Source organism: Mesoplodon mirus (assembly GCF_964341445.2).
Source record: "Mesoplodon mirus genome assembly, chromosome: 13".
In the NCBI taxonomy this organism is placed as follows: domain Eukaryota; kingdom Metazoa; phylum Chordata; class Mammalia; order Artiodactyla; family Ziphiidae; genus Mesoplodon; species Mesoplodon mirus.
The window spans coordinates 16276751-16296647 of record NC_138989.1 but is presented as its reverse complement, the minus strand read 5'-3'; the positions used below and the strand labels follow the sequence as shown (position 1 = coordinate 16296647).

At 43.5% G+C, this 19897-nt stretch overlaps 2 protein-coding genes across 2 annotated transcripts in view; one reads left to right on the top strand and one right to left on the bottom strand.

Annotated features, from left to right (window-relative positions):
• The first annotated feature begins 4010 nt into the window (after positions 1-4010).
• On the top strand, positions 4011-11782 carry ERP29 (endoplasmic reticulum protein 29). Its single transcript, XM_082640502.1, has 3 exons — positions 4011-4277; positions 8869-9007; positions 10910-11782. Exons 1-3 carry the CDS (start codon positions 4134-4136, stop codon positions 11410-11412), a joined length of 786 nt encoding a protein of 261 aa, XP_082496628.1. The 5' UTR covers positions 4011-4133; the 3' UTR covers positions 11413-11782.
• Positions 11783-11884: 102 nt separating this feature from the next.
• NAA25 (N-alpha-acetyltransferase 25, NatB auxiliary subunit) overlaps positions 11885-19897 on the bottom strand; it is a 78952-nt gene continuing 70939 nt past the window's right edge. Inside the window, exon 24 of the mRNA XM_082640501.1 lies at positions 11885-18198. Coding sequence (XP_082496627.1) covers positions 18076-18198 — 123 coding nt within the window. The 3' untranslated portion in view covers positions 11885-18075. The remainder of the gene's footprint in view (positions 18199-19897) is intronic.

Sequence of the window (19897 nt, the reverse complement as noted above, 5' to 3'; positions counted from 1 at the left end):
TGGGGCAACTAAGCCTGCTCACTGCAACTACTGAGCCCGTGTGCTCTAGAGCCCGCACGCCACAACCAGAGAGCCTGAGCGCTCTGAAGCCCACATGCCAGAACTAGAGAGAAGCCCACAGGCGGCGATGAAGAGCCCGCATGCTGCAGCAATGAAGAGCCCGCGTGCTGCAACGAAAAGACCCCATGTGCCGCAACTGAGACCCAACGCAGCCAAATAAATAAAATACTTTTTAAAAATTGGTATGATGTGAATAATCCTGCTATTAAAAAATATTGAAAGCTTCTTAAAGGAGGATGGGGCTTGGAGAAAATCATACTGTGGAGTAAATTTTCCTTCTATAACAATGTTTTAATGTGAAATCCGCTTTAAGTGTTCATTAAGACATCTATGTCAAAAAAACTAGCATTAATATCACCAAAGCCTTGCAGGGAAAAAGCAATTAGCTCTAAGGGATGGGATAGCTCCAAAGTACAATATGTGATCTAAGAAGGGAATGCAGAGAGGAACAATGGAATTCTGAGAGACAGCTATGGAATAGTTCCTCTTTCATTGACTTGATTCATTTATTCACTGCACAAGAATGTACTGAGCATCTACCATGTGCCAGACACTGTTCTAGGTGCTGGGGATATAACAGTGAACCAAAAAGACAAAACAAAAATAAAAACAAAAACAAACCCATCCCTCACGGGAAACAGATACTTAGAAAAATAAGCAGGGACTTCCTTAAGTGGTCCAGTGGTTAAGGATCCGCCTTCCAATGCAGGGGACGCAGGTTCAATCCCTGGTCGGGGAACTAAGATCCCACATGCCGTGGGGCAACTAAGCCCATGTGCTCTGGAGCCCGTGCACCACAACTAGAGAGACCGTGCGCCAAAACTACTGAGTCCGCATGCCCTGGAGCCTACAGGCCACAACTAGACAGAAGCCCGCACGCCGCAATGAAGAGCCCACGTACCGCCACGAAAGATCCCGTGAGCCACAACTAAGACCCAATGCAGCCAAATTAATTAATTCATTAATCAATTTTTAAAAAGAAAACAAGCAAATTATACAGTATGTTAAGTCGAAGAGTGCTATGGAGAAAAAAATAACAGAGAGAAGGGAGATGGAAAGCAGGGAGGTGTCAGGGAGAAGCAGTTTTTTTTTTAAGTATGGTCAGGGTAGATCTTAAGAAGCTGACATTGGATCAAAGACAAAGGAAATGAAGGAGCCGGCCATATGAATATCTTGAAGAAAAGTGTTCTAGAGGGAGGAAGCCAGCACAAAGGCTCTGAGGCAGGAACATGCCTTGTGTATATGAGAAATAAAAGATGTCAATGCGACTGGGGGCTCACCAGCTTGATGATGTTAGAAAAAAAGATGGGAGAATTTATGTATTAGTTGTCTTAGCAGACCATGCCATTTTCCTTCTTCCTTACTCCAGCTGCTACATTGAGTCATATGCACACTCAAGTAACATGCCTTGCCACCTCCTCCTTCCTACCTCACCCAGGGTGAGCCTTTTGATTTTCCACAACAGAGTCAACTCTGGGATTTTATGACTTCCTAAATATGGAGTTATCCTTGGCTTATTTGTGTAGATTGTTGTTGTCAAGGTCCTGAAGCCAACAATCTAATTAAACCATGAGGTAACTGACTGGGACCAGGGCACTATTAAAAGGCAGCATTAAGACAATTACTGCACTTTTGCAATTCATAACAAGAGTACGAATACTTCCCTTCCCTCTCCAACCAATCCACTTCTTGCACTTTTCTCAAAACCTACTTCTAAACTAATCATGACTAAAAAGTCACTCCTGATCAATCATAGTAACTACCGTAGATGTGCTCAATGCATTTATTCACTCAGAGGTGGATAATAGCTCCTATTGACTACAGGACAAAATAGCAATTTCCTAATTTGATTTTCAAGATTCTCCCCTACCTGGGCTTAAAACTGTCTTACTATCTACTGTTCTGAGAACTCCCTCAAGCAAGCCGGTCATTCCCCAAAACATCATGCTCATTTCCACTTCTGCTCTTTTTTCACTTGTTCTCCACCTAAAATGTTCTCCATTTCCACCTCCTACATGAAGCTTTCTTTAACCACCTTAGCTCACAGTAATTATCCCTTCTAACTTCTATTCATTTGTCTATGTGGTGCATTTTCTTTAATAATTTATTAGGGCAAACTCAAAAAATAAATTTTTCTGAACCTTCCCAACACACACACACACACACACACACACACACACACACACACACACACACACACACACACACACACACACACACACACACACACACACACACACACACACACACACACACACACACACACACTGGACTCTCAAAATTTCTATCTAAACTGGCTGCCCAAGATTGGCTATTATCTTTGATGACTACTTTATACATACATACATACCTACACACACATTTATTGGACACATGCAATGGTTAACGTGGTGCTAAGCCCCTTATAATGCATTATACAATTTATTCTCTTACCAGCATATCCATTTGATCATCAAGTCTTGTGAATTCTACCCTATAAAAGTTTCTCAATTCCAACCTCACCTTTTCATCTTTCTATTAGGTCCTATTACAGGACCTTTCTCTCTCCCACCTAGACTACTGCAGTGAACCTCCCTGACCTCAGCTTTCTCCATTCCAATGCATCCCCTTTATTCCTGAGTGACAGCAAATCTAACGTCACTCTCTTAGCTACAGCCTCTGGTGGCTCCAAACCCTTTAGCTTGATAAGACCCTTTACAACGTGCCCATTTACCTTCACAGATTCATCATGCTTTCCCCCTTGCCAGAAATATCCTTTGGTGTTTGCCCTGCAAACACCTCCTCTTCTTTCAAGACCCAGTTCAAAAGTCATCTCCCGTCTATAACTTGACCTGACATTCCTGAGCAGGGCTGACTGAACCTCCATTTGTGCTTTCACGAGACTGTAATATAGTCTTATTTTCTACCGATTACACCGTAATGGTTATATTACTATTCCCACGTCTCCTTCCACCACTGAGTTTGTTCAGTACACTGCTATCTCTTTCCTCTCGATTCTGTATTCCCGCAGGCAAAAACCAGGATCTGGTGTAAACTATCCTGAACAAACACCTGTTGAAGAGAATTACTAGGATTTAAAAAAAAAATACCTTCAGAGAGCCCAGGACACAGCTCGACGGGTACTCACCTTTCAGGGAAGCCTGTTGTTTTTTTGTTTTTTTGTGTTTTTTTTTTGCGGTATGCGGGCCTCTCACTGTTGTGGCCTCTCCCGTTGCGGAGCACAGGCTCCGGACGCGCAGGCCCAGCGGCCATGGCTCACGGGCCCAGCCGCTCCGCGGCATGTGGGATCTTCCCGTACCAGGGCACGAACCCGTGTCCCCTGCATCGGCAGGCGGACTCTCAACCACTGCGCCACCAGGGAAGCCCGGAAGCCTGTTTTTATAGGAGCCTGGAGCCTCTCTGGTGAGGCACTCACAGAGTAGGTCTCATATCGGACTGGGAAGCGGCAGGAGTAGCCCTGACTGCCATACTGACGAACAGCTGAGTCTCACTGACCAACTCGGGTCGTGGCTAAGGGAGGGAGAGGAGTATGACTGACTGAGGGGTAGTAGCACAGTCAGACTGACAGACTAACCGAAGGTAGCAACAGGTTCCCACCGACTGCCTGACGGACCAAAGGCAGGAAGAAATGACGGCTGGCCTCGTCATCTTCGAAAAAGAGGATAGCCACCCAAGACCTGCAATGACGCCGAGCACGCGCTTCGCGCCGCGACTCACGCGGAGGAGGACGGGAAAAGAGCAGGTTGGTAGCAAGCCTCGCCGAGTGCGCGTGCGCGGCAGTCTCTCCTTCCTCCTCTTCCTCCTCCCCTCCCCCAGCCTCTCCGGCACTGCCGTCCATCCCCCACACTGCCACGCGGCCAGGCCCACTCACCCTAGGCCTGCTGGGGCTTCGCCGAGTGCGCACGCGCGGCAAGCTCCATTTCCCCGCCTCTCACGTGGCTCCTCCCTCTCACCCTAGGCGGCCTGGCTGTACACGTGAGCGCACCCGTGCCCGCCTTCCTAGCCACGTGACTCCCGGCTCCGCGCTTGCTCCACTACAGCCTTCCTAGCTCTTACTGCCAGAATCCGGCGTTATGGCTGCCGCCGTTATCCGCGGCGCTTCTCTCTCCCAGTTGTTTCCCCTTCTCCTGTTCCTCCTGCTCCTCTCTGCTCCGCAAGGCGGCAGCGGCCTGCACACCAAGGGCGCCCTTCCCCTGGATACAATCACTTTCTACAAGGTAACGGGGCGGGGGGCATCACGCGCAGGTGCAGCCAGACTGCTCAGGGGAGCGCGCACCCGTGGGGGACACAGGGGACAGAGAGCTGGCAGGAGGTGGTCTGTAGCGATAATCCCGTGACTTCCCACCGTCCTGTAGGACTGGTGGAATCTGGGCCGAGGCCGTATCATGACCATGGAGCGTACGTGTTCCAGGGTCCTCGTGCACCTTTGCAGTATTTGCACTTGCTTCCTCTTTTGCAAGAGAACTGCAGAGGTGCAGCCGAGGGAGCCGGGTGCCTCTTCCCGTTGCATATGGGAACAGGGCGGTGCCGAGCGAGATCCAATCCTCAAATCCCAAGTAGGAGACTCGGAGGGCGGTACTAGGCGGACGCCACCCGTCTGTGATGGGGCAAGGTTGGAAACGCGCGGCTCGTTAGTCTGCGTTTCAGCGCCCCTCTCTCTTTGGCTTGGATTGCAGCCACTGTCCAGATATTCTGCGTCTCCCTAAAAAGTGCTAGGGTTAAGAATAAGCTTCGGTTCAACCACCCTACAGTGAGTGTCTTGGGCCTGGTGACAAATAAAATCGGGTCGAGACATGGAAGGAAGGATTCGCCTCTACACCCGCCTTCATATTTACAGAATTGGGGTCTTGGCCTCGGTAAATGGACGTTGGAAATATTGAAGGCTGAAATGCAGTCCCAATCCCTTAATTTTACACCCCCTGGCACCTTTTTAACTTCGCCTATGAGATGGGCAAGCTAAGTGTTGAGATTTATTAATTTATTTTCTTAATTTGTACCCACTGCTGGGATAGTGACCCAAGAAGTGAAACCAAGAAGTGGAGCTCTAAATCTCTAAATCTATCTCAAGTGGTTTAACTCTTCGTATTTTCAAAAGGGTTCCTTGTGGAGTTGGCACCTGTGGGTCATTGAATGCAAAGTTTCAAGAATTTAAAAGTGTAGGTATGACTGGCTGGTTGTCAGGCACACACCCCACAGCACCCTTTGCTTTAGGGGGCTTTCCTGGCAAAGTGACACCCCTACCACCCAAACATGGATAGGAGGTAACATCACAGACCAAATGTGACTTAGAGGGAAACTGCACTGCAGCAGTATTTCCTAATCAATCGGTGTGCCTCCATCTTTACAGCTACCGCCCTAGTCTAGGCTATGGTTATGTAGCCTCCTCACTAGCCTCCCTGTTTTCTCTCTGGAGCCTCTCAGTCCAGTAGCCTAAGTCCTACATGATCTGACCCTTGCTTCTCTCTCCTCTCATCTCCTAACCATTCTCCTCTTTGTGCCCTCTGCTCCAACGACATGCCGTGCCCTCTGTCCTTGGGCTGTTCCTAGCTCATTACTGCCTTAGGCCCTTTGTATTGGCAGTTCTTTGTGACCAGAACGTTCTTTGCCCAATCTTTGAAAGGCTGGTTGCACCTCGTCGTTCAGACTTGGGTTAAATGTTACCTTCTCAGATTTCCCCCTCCCCCAGTCTAAAGTGCCAGTCACATTACCTTGTTTGATTTCTCTGTAGAGCGCTCATCACTGATTTTTTTTTCTTGTCTAGTGTATTGTGTCCCACACTAGGATATTATATGCTTGTGAAGAACTACCTTGTGTATCTTGTTCACTGATCATCTGCACAACCTAGCAGGTTACCTGTTACATAGAAGATGCTCAATAATAATTTGTCAAATGAATGAACAAATGTTTTCTCCAGTCCCTTTCTAAATCTCACTCTCTTCCATCACTACTGAACAAAAGGGGAGCTTCCTGGGGTTACCATATCCAGGAGACTTGTTCCGTGCTTTGCCTTTCAGTGATTTCCAGTGTCTTTTTTTGTTTCTTGCCCTTTACCATCACTAAAAATGAGAAACCCTGTCTGTTTTCTTTACTGCTGTGTTCACTTAGAACGGTGCCTGGCACATGTTAGGTCCTCACTACCTTTTTATTGAATGAATGAATGAATAATGAATTCATCTATGCATTGAAGAAACAAGTTAACTAAATGTAGGTTATGGTGGAGCTGATTCCTCAAGGATGAAGAAAGGAGAGACTTCTCTATTTCTTTCTCTTTTTTTGGCCACGCTGTGCCACATGTGGGATCTTAGTTCCCTGACCAGGGATCGAACCCGTGCCCGCTACATTGGAAGCATGGAGTCTTAACCACTGGATCACCAGGAAAGTCCCGAGAGAGATTTCTAAAGCAGTTAAGAGGTACAGGTTGAGTAAAAGAACAAGAAAAAATTAGCTGTGCAAATGTTTGCCGTTCAAAACCATTCTGCTGATGGCTAAGAATGGTGAAAATAAAAGATGAAGGCCTCTCAATTCTATTTCAATGTTACACCACTGTATGATTATTAATATTATTCCATAATATAAATGTAGGCCCCTTGAAGTTAGGTTTTCATGTGTTCTTTTATAAAATTTTCTTCCTGGACATGTAGCATCTGCTCTCAAAGCCTGCCCTGGTTTTGTTCATTTATCAGATATTTTCGGAGCATCTGCCACATGCCAGGGCACTGTTGGGCACTAGGGATAATACAGCAGAAAACAGGTCAGAGACGGTCCTTATTCTCATAAATTAGATTGTAGTGGAGAGGACCGACAACAAGCAGATAAGGATTTCGGAGAGTGATTAATGCAGTGAAGAAAGTAGAGGGCAGTAGCCTGCTAGAGCATGATGGAAATGAAGCAGAATTAGACGGTATGAGTGGGGGAGGCCTCTCCGTTAGGAGAGGACATTTGAACTGAGCTTTGACAACCATGGAAAGAACCAGGGAAAGGGCACTCTAGCCAGCAGAGACAGCAAATGAAAAGGCCCTGAGTGGGAGTGTTTGGTGTGTTGAACTGAAATAAGGCCAAATGGGCCAGAGGGATGTGATCTGATTTATATTTTTAAGTCTTCCCTGCTCTTAGACTCCAGAACTCAGACTTTTTGGGGTCAGTGACCACTTAAAGATTACCTGTTCTGGTCCCTTCTCCCTCTTCCCTTGTGTCCTCTGGCGCTGTTAATTTTTTTTTTTTTTTTTTTTTTTTTTTTTTGCGGTACAGGGGCCTCTCACTGTTGTGGCCTCTCCCGTTGTGGAGTACAGGCTCCGGACGCACAGGCTCAGCGGCCATGGCTCACGGGCCCAGCCGCTCCGCGGCATGTGGGATCCTCCCAGACCGGGGCACGAACTCGTGTTCCCTGCATTGGCAGGCGGACTCTCAACCACTGCGCCACCAGGGAAGCCCTAAATATTTTTTAAAACCTAAAACGAAATGGACAGCAACCCACAGTAAGAAATAAGGACTAACAAAAACTGGACTGATGTCAGCTTGACTTAATTATGGCAGGGATTGCCTGTGATGAAAAATTAACCCATAGTGATGACTTTGATTAGAAAAATTAAAAGTTGTAGGAGGAGGGGAGGCAGTACTACCAACCAGAGGCAGCTTATTAGATAAAATCTATGCATTGGGTGAAACCATCAAAATGAAGTTTTGGAATTCCTCAATAAGTTAAATATAGAATTGCTATATGACCCTGCAGTTCCACTCCTAGATATATTCCCCAAAGAGATGAAAACAGGTGTTCAAACAAAAACTTGTACACAAATGTTTATAACAGCACTATTCACAAATAACCAAAAGGTGGAAACAACCCAAATGTCCATCTACTGATGAATGGGTAAACAAAGTATGATATATCCATACAATGGAATATTTATTTGGCCATAAAAAGGAGTGAAATACTGATGCATGCTACAACATGAATGAATCTTGAAAACATTATGCTAAGTGAAAGAAGCTAGACACAAAAGGTCACTTATTGTATGAGTCCATCAGAGTAGACAAATCCATACAGAGAGAAAGCAGATTAGTGGTTGCCGGGGGCTGGGGGAAGGAGGATTGGGGAATGACTGCTTAATGGATACGTGGTTCCTTTTCGGGTGATGAAAATGTTCTGGAACTAGATATTAGTGATGGTTGTGCAACACAGTTAATGTAATAAATCCCTGTGATGTAAATTTTACCATAATTGAAATAGAAGTCTGGACCCTGACAGTTTAGGTCTTAGAGATCTAACTTCAAGGAAACTGTAGTTTAGAGAGGGGACATTGTCCCAAGCCTGGCCTCTCAGCAACTTCCTATGAGCCCTGAAATTGCAGAGTGCAAACTCTGGACTCCCTAGCCAGAGCATCCTCCGTGGTGCCAACTCCTTTATAGACGGTTGTTTGGTTTGGGTCAGATTTCTGGTTCATTGCCAGAGAAAGGCCCCTGGGATGATGGGCACGACAGGGGCCAACTTTACGTGTGCTAAGGATGCGTTTCCTTAGCCTTACCAAAAGGGCCACTGGAGGAGAAGGCCTTAGTACATCTATAGCATTGTTTGTTCCAGACAGTTTGATTAGTGTGAGCAACTACTTAATGGGCTACTCAATAGTAGACACCGTCAAATTGTTAAGTGAATCAATGGGTGAATGAATGAATGAAGGTTAGTATATGAGAGCTTGTCTCCCTTGTGGGCTTGTTTTCCACTCTGTTTCTTAAACAGAGGTCCCTTGGGAAAGGGAATTAGCCCCAAAGGTCCTTGGGAACCCCCACTTGCTCAGCTCTGTATGCCCTCAGGTCATTCCCAAAAGCAAGTTCGTCTTGGTGAAGTTTGACACCCAGTACCCGTATGGTGAGAAGCAGGATGAGTTCAAGCGTCTGGCTGAAAACTCAGCTTCCAGCGATGATCTCTTGGTGGCAGAGGTGGGGATCTCAGGTACGGACAAGTCTGGGATGACTGAGGAGGGCAGAGGGGGAGGAAACTAGGAATTATTTCCCTACTTGTAGGGGGAATACCCAGTGCCTTTCTGTCTGAGCCACACACGAGGAGTATAAATGGGGTCATGTCCTCTCAAGGAGTCTGGTACCCACGGCAAGCTTAGCTTGAGCAGATTCTGTGACCACAGAACCTCAGCTCAGCCTTGCAGGTGCCTGAGGGGAGGGAATTCACCATCCTTCACCCTTCACCCACACTGACATCAAACATACTGTGAGAGCTTGGAGCTCTCCTTGCAGGGGACTGTAGTCAGAGGGGGTGCCTTGCCTCCCGGGGGACAGCGTAGTCAGTTTTTCATCTTCAACTCTTTTTTACCAAAACTATTGGGTTTGGGCTTTAGCTCAAATCCACCAGAGCTGCCACTAAACCAAGGGTAGCTCTCAATGATAGGGACAACTTTAATACATAGTTGCCAACATTTAGTGGTTTTTCAGTCTGTAAAGATGTACACAGACATTGCATTTTTAATCTTCACTTGAACCTCGCCTGAGAAGCGAGATGGATTATCTCCTTTTTATACTTGTGGAAAACTGAAGCTCAAGGAGCTTAAATGATTTGTCTCAGGCTGTGGGGTAGCAAGGGGCTCATTCAGAACTCCTCCTAAGTGTGTATTCTTAGGAGGAATGCAGTAGGTTCTTCCCTCTCTGCTTCCTCCCAGCTGAGATGCCACAGTTCCCTAGTGAGCTCTTGAGTCTGGCCTTGGATAGAGGTAGCTGTCAGACTTCTTCAGGGCAGTCGATCAAGTCTAACTCAACTGTGAGTCCACTCCTTTGGGGCTTTAATAATATTAACAATAGCTGACATTTCTGAAATGTTTATTCTGTGCCAGGCCACTGTGCTAAGTGTTTTACATGCATGTCATCCTGTGGCAACTCTGTGAAGAAAGTTTTATGACTCCCCAAATGAAGAAACAGCTGCTTAGAGTAACTTGCTCAAGATTATAAAGTGCCAGAACTAGGACTGGAACCCTACACTTCCTATACTACTACCCAGTAATAGGTGGTCTTGGCCATTTCTTCTTGGCCAGGTGTAAGAAACCAGTTGTAGCCCTTGGGGTTGCTCCTGCCTTTGGGGAAAGACATAGCAAATACTAACAGCTACCACATATTAAACACTTAACTCTGCCAGGTTAAGTGCACATATCCCCTCATTGTGTCCTCCCAACAGACCTCAGGTGGTAGGGACTGAGCTCGTTACCTACCACACATTCACTAAGCTCCAGCCAGACTACACTTTGTAATCCTTGAATATACCCAGCTCATTCCTGCCTCAGAGCTTTTGCACTTGCAGTCCTTTCTGCTTGAGACACTCTTCCCACAAACTGATGTGTCTGCTATTGATGTGTCTGATATGTCTCCTACATATTCAGGTCCCTCAGCTCATGTCATCTTCACAAGGAGGCCTTCCATGACCGCCCGAAGTGGGCCTTCTCACCCAGTCACTGTGTCATATCACCATTTTATTTTCGTCATAGCACTAATCACTTTGGTTCATTTGTTTATTATCTCTCTTCTCACTTTTTGAAGAGTATGATGAGCTCCTTGAGGTCAGAGAGCTTGATACTCTTAATCACTCTAAATCACAACTAAGTCCCCAGCACTTAGAACAGTCCCTGGCACATAGTGGGCATATAATAAATATGCAGAATTCCCCTTTTTCAGGTGAGGAAAATGAAGTGCAGAGAGATTAAAGGATTTGACTAATGCCACATGGCTAGGAAGTAGCAGAGGAGGAATTCAAACTGCTGGGATTCTTCTTCCCCTCGGCTCAGATAGGCTTCACAGCAACCTACTGCCATACCTTCCTCATGTCTTATTCCTTGTTTCTGGTTTCTATTCACAGATTATGGTGACAAGCTGAATATGGAGCTGAGTGAGAAATACAAGCTGGACAAGGAGAACTACCCAGTCTTCTACCTCTTCCGGGATGGGGACTTTGAGAACCCAGTCCTATATAGTGGGGCAGTTAAGGTTGGAGCCATCCAGCGCTGGCTAAAAGGACATGGGGTTTACCTAGGTATGCCTGGTTGCCTGCCTGCGTATGACACCCTTGCTGGAGAGTTCATCAGGGCCTCTGGTATGGAGGCCCGCCAGGCCCTCTTGAAGCAGGGGCAGGACAGCCTTGCAAGTGTGAAGGAGGCTGAGAAGAAGTGGGCCGAGCAATACCTTAAGATCATGGGAAAGATCGTAGACCAAGGTGAGGACTTCCCAGCCTCAGAGATGACCCGGATCACCAAGCTGATTGAGAAGAACAAGATGAGCGATGGGAAGAAGGAAGAGCTCCAGAAGAGCCTAAACATTTTGACTGCCTTCCAGAAGAAGGGGGCTGAGAAGCAGGAGCTATGAAAAGGCACTCCAGGGTTTTCAAGGGTTCGGTGGGGTGGGGAGGGGTAAGCTACCTGCTGGCTGTGAGACCCTCCTGGGATATAAGGGAGTGGTCGGAAAAGTGGCACTAAACCAGAAATCTGAGTGTGCCCAGATATTGATGCCGGTGTGACTATGCCTGGAACGTCTCTGTAACCAGTCCGGTAGAGCTGGAACATTTACTCAGATGGCTTGTGAAATTCCCCCTCAGAAGGAATTGGTGCTATAAAGAAGAGTGTACTGCCCAGGTTTTTGACAGATATAATTCTGATTCAATTAAAGCTCCTGTGTTTTGGTTAAAAGGACCTGAAGCCATGCAGTTTTCTTTTACAAATTATACTTTGGCCTATGACCTGCTTTCTCCTTTGAATTTATTTTTTAATCTAAGGTGGTGTGGACTCTGCTCTACCAGGGTAACAGACTACCCTGGTAACACTGTGGAAACTAGTCCCAGCTCAAGGCCTACCTTTATTACTTCCACAGGTGTTCAGATTCAAGGGGACTGATTGCGAGTGGTAAAAGGCATTGTCCATTTTCTGGTCCTTAAAATTGAATGGCAGTATAGTTCTTTTTCATACTCCATGAGATACATTCAGCAAATTCTTAGTTTTACCCATATAACCTGGTAGGTTTTTTTAAGAGTTGGATTTAGACAGCTAAATGATACAATTCAGTCCAATTTGAAAGTTTTTTTAGAAAGGGATAGTTTTCCATCTAAGTCACTTTGTGACTGTTAGTTACTCAATAAGTACCAACTTTTAAAAAGCAGAGTGGGAGAGCATCGTACTGACTTTCAGGTCTCGAGTGATGAGCAATAATCTGCAATAGTAAATAAGCTTCATGTTAACATCCAAACTTTCATATTAAACTTTGAAAATATCAAACTGCAGCTCCTGAAATATATCTAACTGCACGCACATAAAGAAATTTAAGTTGAGCAGAGTTGGCAAATAAAACCTCAGATTGTCTGTGTCCCTCCATTTCAGCCAGATTGGGTATTTAAGATCACTGGAAACAAAAAATGTAGGAAAACAGGAAAACCCATGTGTTTAATTGGATGGAACCAAAAAAAAAAATTGTGCAGCTTAAGCTAACAGTTCAAATCAACTAGATAAAAGATGTTCAAACCTAAACACCTGACATAGCCAGCGAAGATACTCTTAACATTTGACAAAAGAATATATATTAGGCCCAACAATTTCAGTATGTCCCCTACTCATTAATTCTAATTGAAAATTTTGTAAGATCTTTTTGCATGCTTCTCACTGGTAAACTTGCTTGAGCTGTTCTAATTTTTTCTCATCTACCTAAAACAGGGTCACTTCCAAAGAATTAAGTATTCGTTGTCTTATGGAAATCAGAATAAGATGACAGGTAGGGAGAGAACTCTAAAACTAAATGCATTCAGTCCCTGAACGTGGCCTCCTCTCAATTGTAAGAGAAAGAAAAGGGGCAGCACGTCTACGGGTACTTCACTGGATGGGTCCATGCTGGGTATCATTATTTATAAGCCTAGGGTCTTGAGTTTAAGAAACACAGGCTATTGGACAGGACTAGATTATCATACATCAGAGGCTCTTTGTGTGAAGTATTTTTCATTAAAGATAGGCCCTCCCTGTTTCTAGTTTAGAATCTGTAGTGATTTGCATATGCCACATAAAAATCTTCCCTAACACATCAAATGGATTCCTTCCCTCTACTTCTTAGCATATAATCACTAATATTGTGGCTCAGATGCTACTTATCAGACTGTTTAAGGGAATTTCCAGATAAACTGAAGCACATGAGCCCCTGGATCCAATATGAAGAATCCTATGCTAAGGACCCTGCAAGTTTTCTCAAATAGTGCCAAGGATAAATTTAATTTACTAATAATTCTTGGTAATTGGTGCCACACACACACACACGTAGGCATTTGAATCGCTTCAGGAGAGACGGATTATTCAGTAGAGAGCCAAGACAATCTGAGGATTTGAACATGGCCATCAAGATGAAGAATGTGAGATGGTGTGTATGAGGCCGGGGGAGGGGGGACATGAGACACTCTGGATTTTAGCTCACTTCATCATTGCTTAAGAGTTTGAATCTATCCCTTAACCCCACTGGGTGGTCTTAGTAGCCTTATCTGCAATAACTGCTTTTCTCATATGAAAAATAGTACATAACCTGGGGCCCACTTTTACTAAAATATATGGAAGCTGAGGTTGCAAACAAGCTCTGTTCCCCAAGCATAAACTATAGGTACCCCACAAATAACTTTTAAAAGCATTTGGTTCATGGTTGCTTAGCCTCCACTTGTTACTAAGAAACACATGTCTGCATCGAGGTAGTCACAGCATCTCAAAAATAGGGAACATGAAGAAGTATAAACCTGAGCCTGCCTTTTGGGGAAAGTCAAAAATGGCAGTGAGGTATATCCAAGTGCCCAGTTTTTGTTAAAGGAAAAAGAGAATGTTGGGGTGGAGTTAATTCATAACTGAAGAAGCAAGCAAGAACTTTTTCAGGGCTCAAATAAGGGCATTTAGTATCATAGGACAGAAAGGAAACTAGGAGGAAAAACAAACAGCTCCTCTTTCTACTGTGTTGTGTGTCTGAATAAATGATCTCAGCCTATGGGTTCACATACCCTGGGATAAATCATGTCATCAGCCTGCCTGAAATCCTCCAGTAACTTCCCACTAAATTTAGAAATCTTATTTCCTCCCCTGGGTACAAAATCCTGATTGCTCTAATCCCCACTCCACCTTCTATCTCAATCTGTACCCCCTTTCCGCTCCTTTCATTAAGTCCCAGGCACTTGAGCCTTTTTTTTTTTTTTTTTTTTTTTTTTTTGCGGTATGTGGGCCTCTCACTGTTGTGGCCTCTCCCATTGCGGAGCACAGGCTCCGGAGGCGCAGGCTCAACGGCCATGGCCCACGGGCCCAGCCGCTCCACAGCACGTGGGATCTTCCCAGACCGGGGCACAAACCCGTGTCCCCTGCATTGGCAGGCGGACTCTCAACCACTGCGCCACCAGGGAAGCCCGTGAGCCTTTTTTTTACAGTCACTGGAACATGCTCAGCAGTTTCCTGCCTTGGGGCCTTTGACTTGTATTCGCTTTTCCATGGCTGACTCTTCATCATTCAGGTCAGATGGCACCACTCAAGAGGTCCTCTTGTGACCCCACGTATCACATACCCTGACATATCATTAATCAGGACTTAATTACAAACATTTTTATTGTCTCTTCCCCCACTTCAGCCACTAACTAGGATATAGAGTTCATTTACCATTATATCAGCAGAGCCTAACACAGAATCTGGCACGTAGTAAATAAGTGCTCAACACATAAATGTTGAATTAATGAATGCGAGCACGCAAGGTACTTTAAACAAAATAACTAGTGGCCTTGGAATAATTTTAAATTTACAAATATTACCATCTTTCTGAGGAATATAATACAAAATTGAGATGACTTATACCATTTAAAAGGTTGTGGCTTCTAGGAATCTGAACAAAAATGAACCAGGCAGGAATGCCAACTTAAGATGAAAGTGTTTAAATAAATTAACCCATCCATTTTAAATAGATATGCTATGCTTCACTTAATTCTGAACAAGGAAGAATATATACTTCCCGTATTAATAAATCACAGCAAAAAAGTAGGAAGAGTTTCAATAACAAGGCTGTAGATACATTGAAACCCCTTTTTATATTAAAAGTTAGCATGAAAGACAAATCCAGATTGAACATAGTGATTGCAAAATATAATGCAATTTTGAACAATTAAAATTATGAAAATATACAAAATTGATGGGCAACACAGCTAGGCATTTGTACATTTTCCATTATGTGGAGAACACTAAAAAGTTCTCTACCTCTTATCCACATCAGATAAATGATTTAAACCAAATGTTTGCTTTGGAGAGTCTTAGGATCTCAGTAGTATAAAAAGCAGTAATTTTTCAGTCTGTAAACAGTAGTCGTGTTTTTTCTCCTTTCCTTTTTTTTTTTTTAAATATCAATTTTCCACACAAAAACAAAACAAAAAACCCACACAAACTAAAAACAGCAGCAGCAGCAGCAATGAGTTATTTGGGAATTCTCTTCAAATACCAATTACATACAATTGCTGGAGAGGGTGCTTTTTACTCATGTAAGAATATATGTGTATATATATATATATATTTTTTTAACTGTACACAATTTATAGTGCATGACAATTTCCAAAAGAACAGATCAATAAAAGATATTGGCCATTTCTGCATAATTTCATTCTTTTTACAATTATCTCAAAATGTAAGAGGTTGGATCTAATTGAAATGCTACATTTAGTAGGGAAATCAACATGTAACAAAGGAAGCATAACCCCAACGTAACATTATCTGTCACTAAAACCAGTAGAGGACCCAGATGCCCCTAGGCAAGAGACTAGGTAGGTAGACCACTGGAGTCACACACTGTCCCTGAGGACCAAGGCCAGCCCACTGAGCACACATATGCTAGAATGATCACGGTCAGTTAATAGACTTGTTTCAAAGAACATTTCTATTTCTATGTATAGTATTTTTGGATATTCAAAGAAATATCATTTCAAGAACACATGCCATACACACATACCTCCAAACCCATACACAAAATTCCATCTAAATAGACCATAGTTTTATGAAATTATGATGTTATTAAGTTAGATTCAGAATCAATCAGAATTTTTTTTTTTTTTTTTTTTTTGCGGTACGCGGGCCTCTCACTGTTGTGGCCTCTCCCGTTGCGGAGCACAGGCTCTGGACGCGCAGGCTCAGCAGCCATGGCTCACGGGCCCAGCCGCTCTGCGGCATGTGGGATCCTCCCAGACCGGGGCACGATCCCATGTCCCCTGCATTGGCAGGTGGACTCTCAACCACTGCGCCACCAGGGAAGCCCTCAATCAGAATTTTTAATTCATCTTGTTCAAGGCAGTTCTTTTCTTTTGGGATGGGGTATGACAGTTGTGGCTACCAATTAACATCAAAACTGTTTTTTTAAAATTACTGGATAGACTAGGATTTCCAACAAGTCTTATTTTGACCAGGTAATTCAGTAATTTTCAAAAAAGTTTCCCTACAAGTTAAGACAGTTATTAATCACCCTACCAAATTGTGAATCTAAGAAAGTCAAAATGATAGGGACAAAATGCAATTGCTTTGCATACAGAGATTTTCCAAGCTCTTTTTTGGTTGCTTTTAAAAGAAAAAAGTATCACATTTCACTGGAGAAGTGAGTTGGAAAGAACCTTGAAGGTCTTCAAGACCAATCCTCCATCAGATACTTGAATTTCCTCATCAAATTCATTTCTTTGCTTTTCAGAATTACTAACTTTAACGGTATTTGGGTAACAAAGACCAAAAACAGAGGCACAGATTCAAACACAAAAAAGTTACCAAAGCAGTTGTATAAAATGTGTAACATTTTCAAGAGCAATGTTTATCTTTTCTGTCAAACCAACCTCTGAAGCCATAGTCTTGGGGAGCTCCAGATGAACAACGTAAACACCATCCTGGTAATAATTCTCAAGTTTGAAAAAAGTAAACTGAACCTCAAGCCCAACTGATAACATTTCTTTTGCCTGCCTAAATCTTAAAACCTAGGTTAAATCCATATTAATATACATTCCTTCCTTTCTTCCTTCCCAAACCTCCCACTTAAAAAACGCTAAAGCATTAAATCTTTACTTTCAAGCATATATACATGTATATACATTTACATATACATGTATATATGGTTGAAAATATACGTATATATGTAAAAGCATATACATATATATATAGCTCACAAAACCAATGACACTGGTATTAGACTTGCCTGCATAAATTATGTACACCTCTCTTCTTTAAAACAGTGATTCCCCTTTCCCAAATAGAAGAAAGACAGCAAGCTAGTCCTCAGCAGGCTTATATGTGGTCTGCACTACTTTCCCCTCCAAACAGCTGTAAGGTAACAGAAGGCTACTTCTGATTTAACTCTCACAGGAGCTAGGATGGGGATGTCTCGGCCATTGGGATTATTAAGCTGAAAAACAACAGCCTGTAGACATCTAAGTGATGTCCTTCAGTGGCAGGTGCTTATGCCAAATTTCATCTGAGGTCCTTTGGGTACCTGCCTTGGGTTCTGTGGGAGCCAAGCATTTGAGGAAGCCTCAAAACTAAACTGCTAATGTGGAAAGAGGGCCTGCTCCCAATCATGGTCCCCCTCTTCTTCTGCTTTCTGCTTCCTAAGGCTAAAGGACCAGATCAAAACACACACTGCTATAATGGTAGGGCCATTCAGCTGCTCTGAGGTCGATGCTTTATGCTTAATTTCTATTGCTGCTTTCCCCCCACCCCACCAGATGTTTCTGGTGATAGAAGGGAAGAAGAAGAGTGGGGTTCTCTTGTGGCTGCCATATGCATATGAACATGTATAAAAAGTGGTCAAACCCAGACGAGGGTCCTGCTTCTGGTTTATATACAATAATTTAATCAGTTGTATACATTTAATACCTAAAAAATTAATTCACGATCAAAGTCCTTCATGCATTTTATGAGGAAGTTCTGGATTAAAATGATGGTCAATCAGATGTAGCTTTTGCCTGGGAAGATGACGTCCTATTCTGTCGCAGAGTCCTCGGTGCTTGTGGTTCACACTAACTTAAATTTTTAGTTTCTTTGTAGTCTCAAGTCTTTTTTTCAGCAGCTCCCCAATTTCCAGAAGTGAGTGCAGGTAACTGCTCTGCACCTTCCCTTGTACAGTCTTTGAAAATTTTCTCTCTTCCTACAAAGGAAACAAGAATTAGTGGTCTTGCTCAGAAAGCATTCCCCCAGATTAGAGATCCTCAGGTGTAAGTTAAAATTACCACTACCTCTGGTCTCACTGCAAGCTCCATCAGAAGACAGTGGGTCATTTTCAATTTCATTAAATGCAAAGATGGCTAAACTCATCACAGATGTATATTTTTCCATGTGACTTTTCACTGAGACCCCTGTTGCTTTAGCATTACCAATCTTTCAAGTAACCTTTGTTATAAATCATATCAAGTCGGAAAAACGAGATTTCTGATTTCTAGTTTTCATCAAGAAAAAAAGTTAGGGGTTTCCCTGGTGGCGCAGTGGTTGAGAATCTGCCTGCCAATGCAGGGGACACGGGTTCGAGCCCTGGTCTGGGAAGATCCCACATGCCGTGGAGCAACTGGGCCCGTGAGCCACAACTACTGAGCCTGCGCGTCTGGAGCCTGTGCTCCGCAACAAGAGAGGCCGCGATAGTGAGAGGCCCGCGCACCACGATGAAGAGTGGCTCCTGCTTGCCGCAACTAGAGAAAGCCCTCGCACAGAAACGAAGACCCAACACGGCCATAAATTAATTAATTAATTAATTAATTTTTAAAAAAAACTTAAAGAAAAAAAGTTAGAAAATTATTACTAAGTACTTTAGCCATAAAATCACTACTATTTTGTTATGAGCTGTACAAAGTGGAAAAATTGAGATTTCTTATTATTAGTTTCATCGGAAAAAAAGTAGAAATTTATTATTAATTTAGACTTATCACAGCCACTTTTTAAAGGCATCAAATTTACCAGTATCATCTTTTCTAGTTACAATATTGACAGGCCTCCCTCCATATTGACAGAGTCCACGATCGTGTTCCAGAGGCCAAACAACTAAAAAAGACCAGTTTTCCTAAGGCTACTCAAATATGTGAGTTAAATATTTGCTGCACGTTTGACCTGTGGTAGAAAGCACAAAAAATAAAGGGGATGGAGTGTTCAAACACAGAAAGAAGGTTGGCTGAAAACTGGTTAGCTTTACATGAAGCTGGCAGTACTTTAAAGCCCAAAAGAAACCAGATAAGCACATTTTATGACCCAACAAGTGCATAAAAAGGCATGTACACAAATACATTTCATTCAGTACTATACGTAAAAGCAAATGTACAGAAACAACCTAAAATATGTCCAATGGCTGTGGTACATTCATATTTTGAACAGAATTTTGTTTAAAATATTTTGTTTAAAAGAACCAGATTGATCTAGATGCAGTAGCCTGAACAGAACTCTTGAATATTGGTTGAGTGAAAAAAAACCATGCTTCTGAATAAAATAAAGTGTATACAATTTACTTAAAAAAAAACCTAACAGATGTTAGGGTACATTACATTAAGACCAGATGGTTTTTTTTTAAAAATGGTGGGGAGGGGGACACTTCCCTGGTGGTCCAGTGGATAAGACGCCATGCTCCCAATGCAGGTGGCCCAGGTTCGATCCCTAGTTGGGAACTAGATCCCACATGCATGCCACAACTAAGAGTTCGAATGCCACAACTATGAACCCACATGCTGCAACTAAAAGATCCCACATGCTGCAGCAAAGACCTGGTGCAACCAAAATAAATAAATATTTTTAAAATGAGGGGAGGGGTGTTTTGGCATACAACCAGTTTCAATGGATACTGCTAGGGAAGAGGAGAAGGGACCAGG

Bases quoted from the DNA above. Each gene is read 5' to 3' on its own strand.
- ERP29 (XM_082640502.1), top strand. From the start codon at position 4,134: ATGGCTGCCGCCGTTATCCGCGGCGCTTCTCTCTCCCAGTTGTTTCCC. The intron at 4,278-8,868 runs GTAACGGGGCGG...GTATGCCCTCAG, and splicing joins ATACAATCACTTTCTACAAG to GTCATTCCCAAAAGCAAGTT. The intron at 9,008-10,909 runs GTACGGACAAGT...TTCTATTCACAG, and splicing joins GGCAGAGGTGGGGATCTCAG to ATTATGGTGACAAGCTGAAT.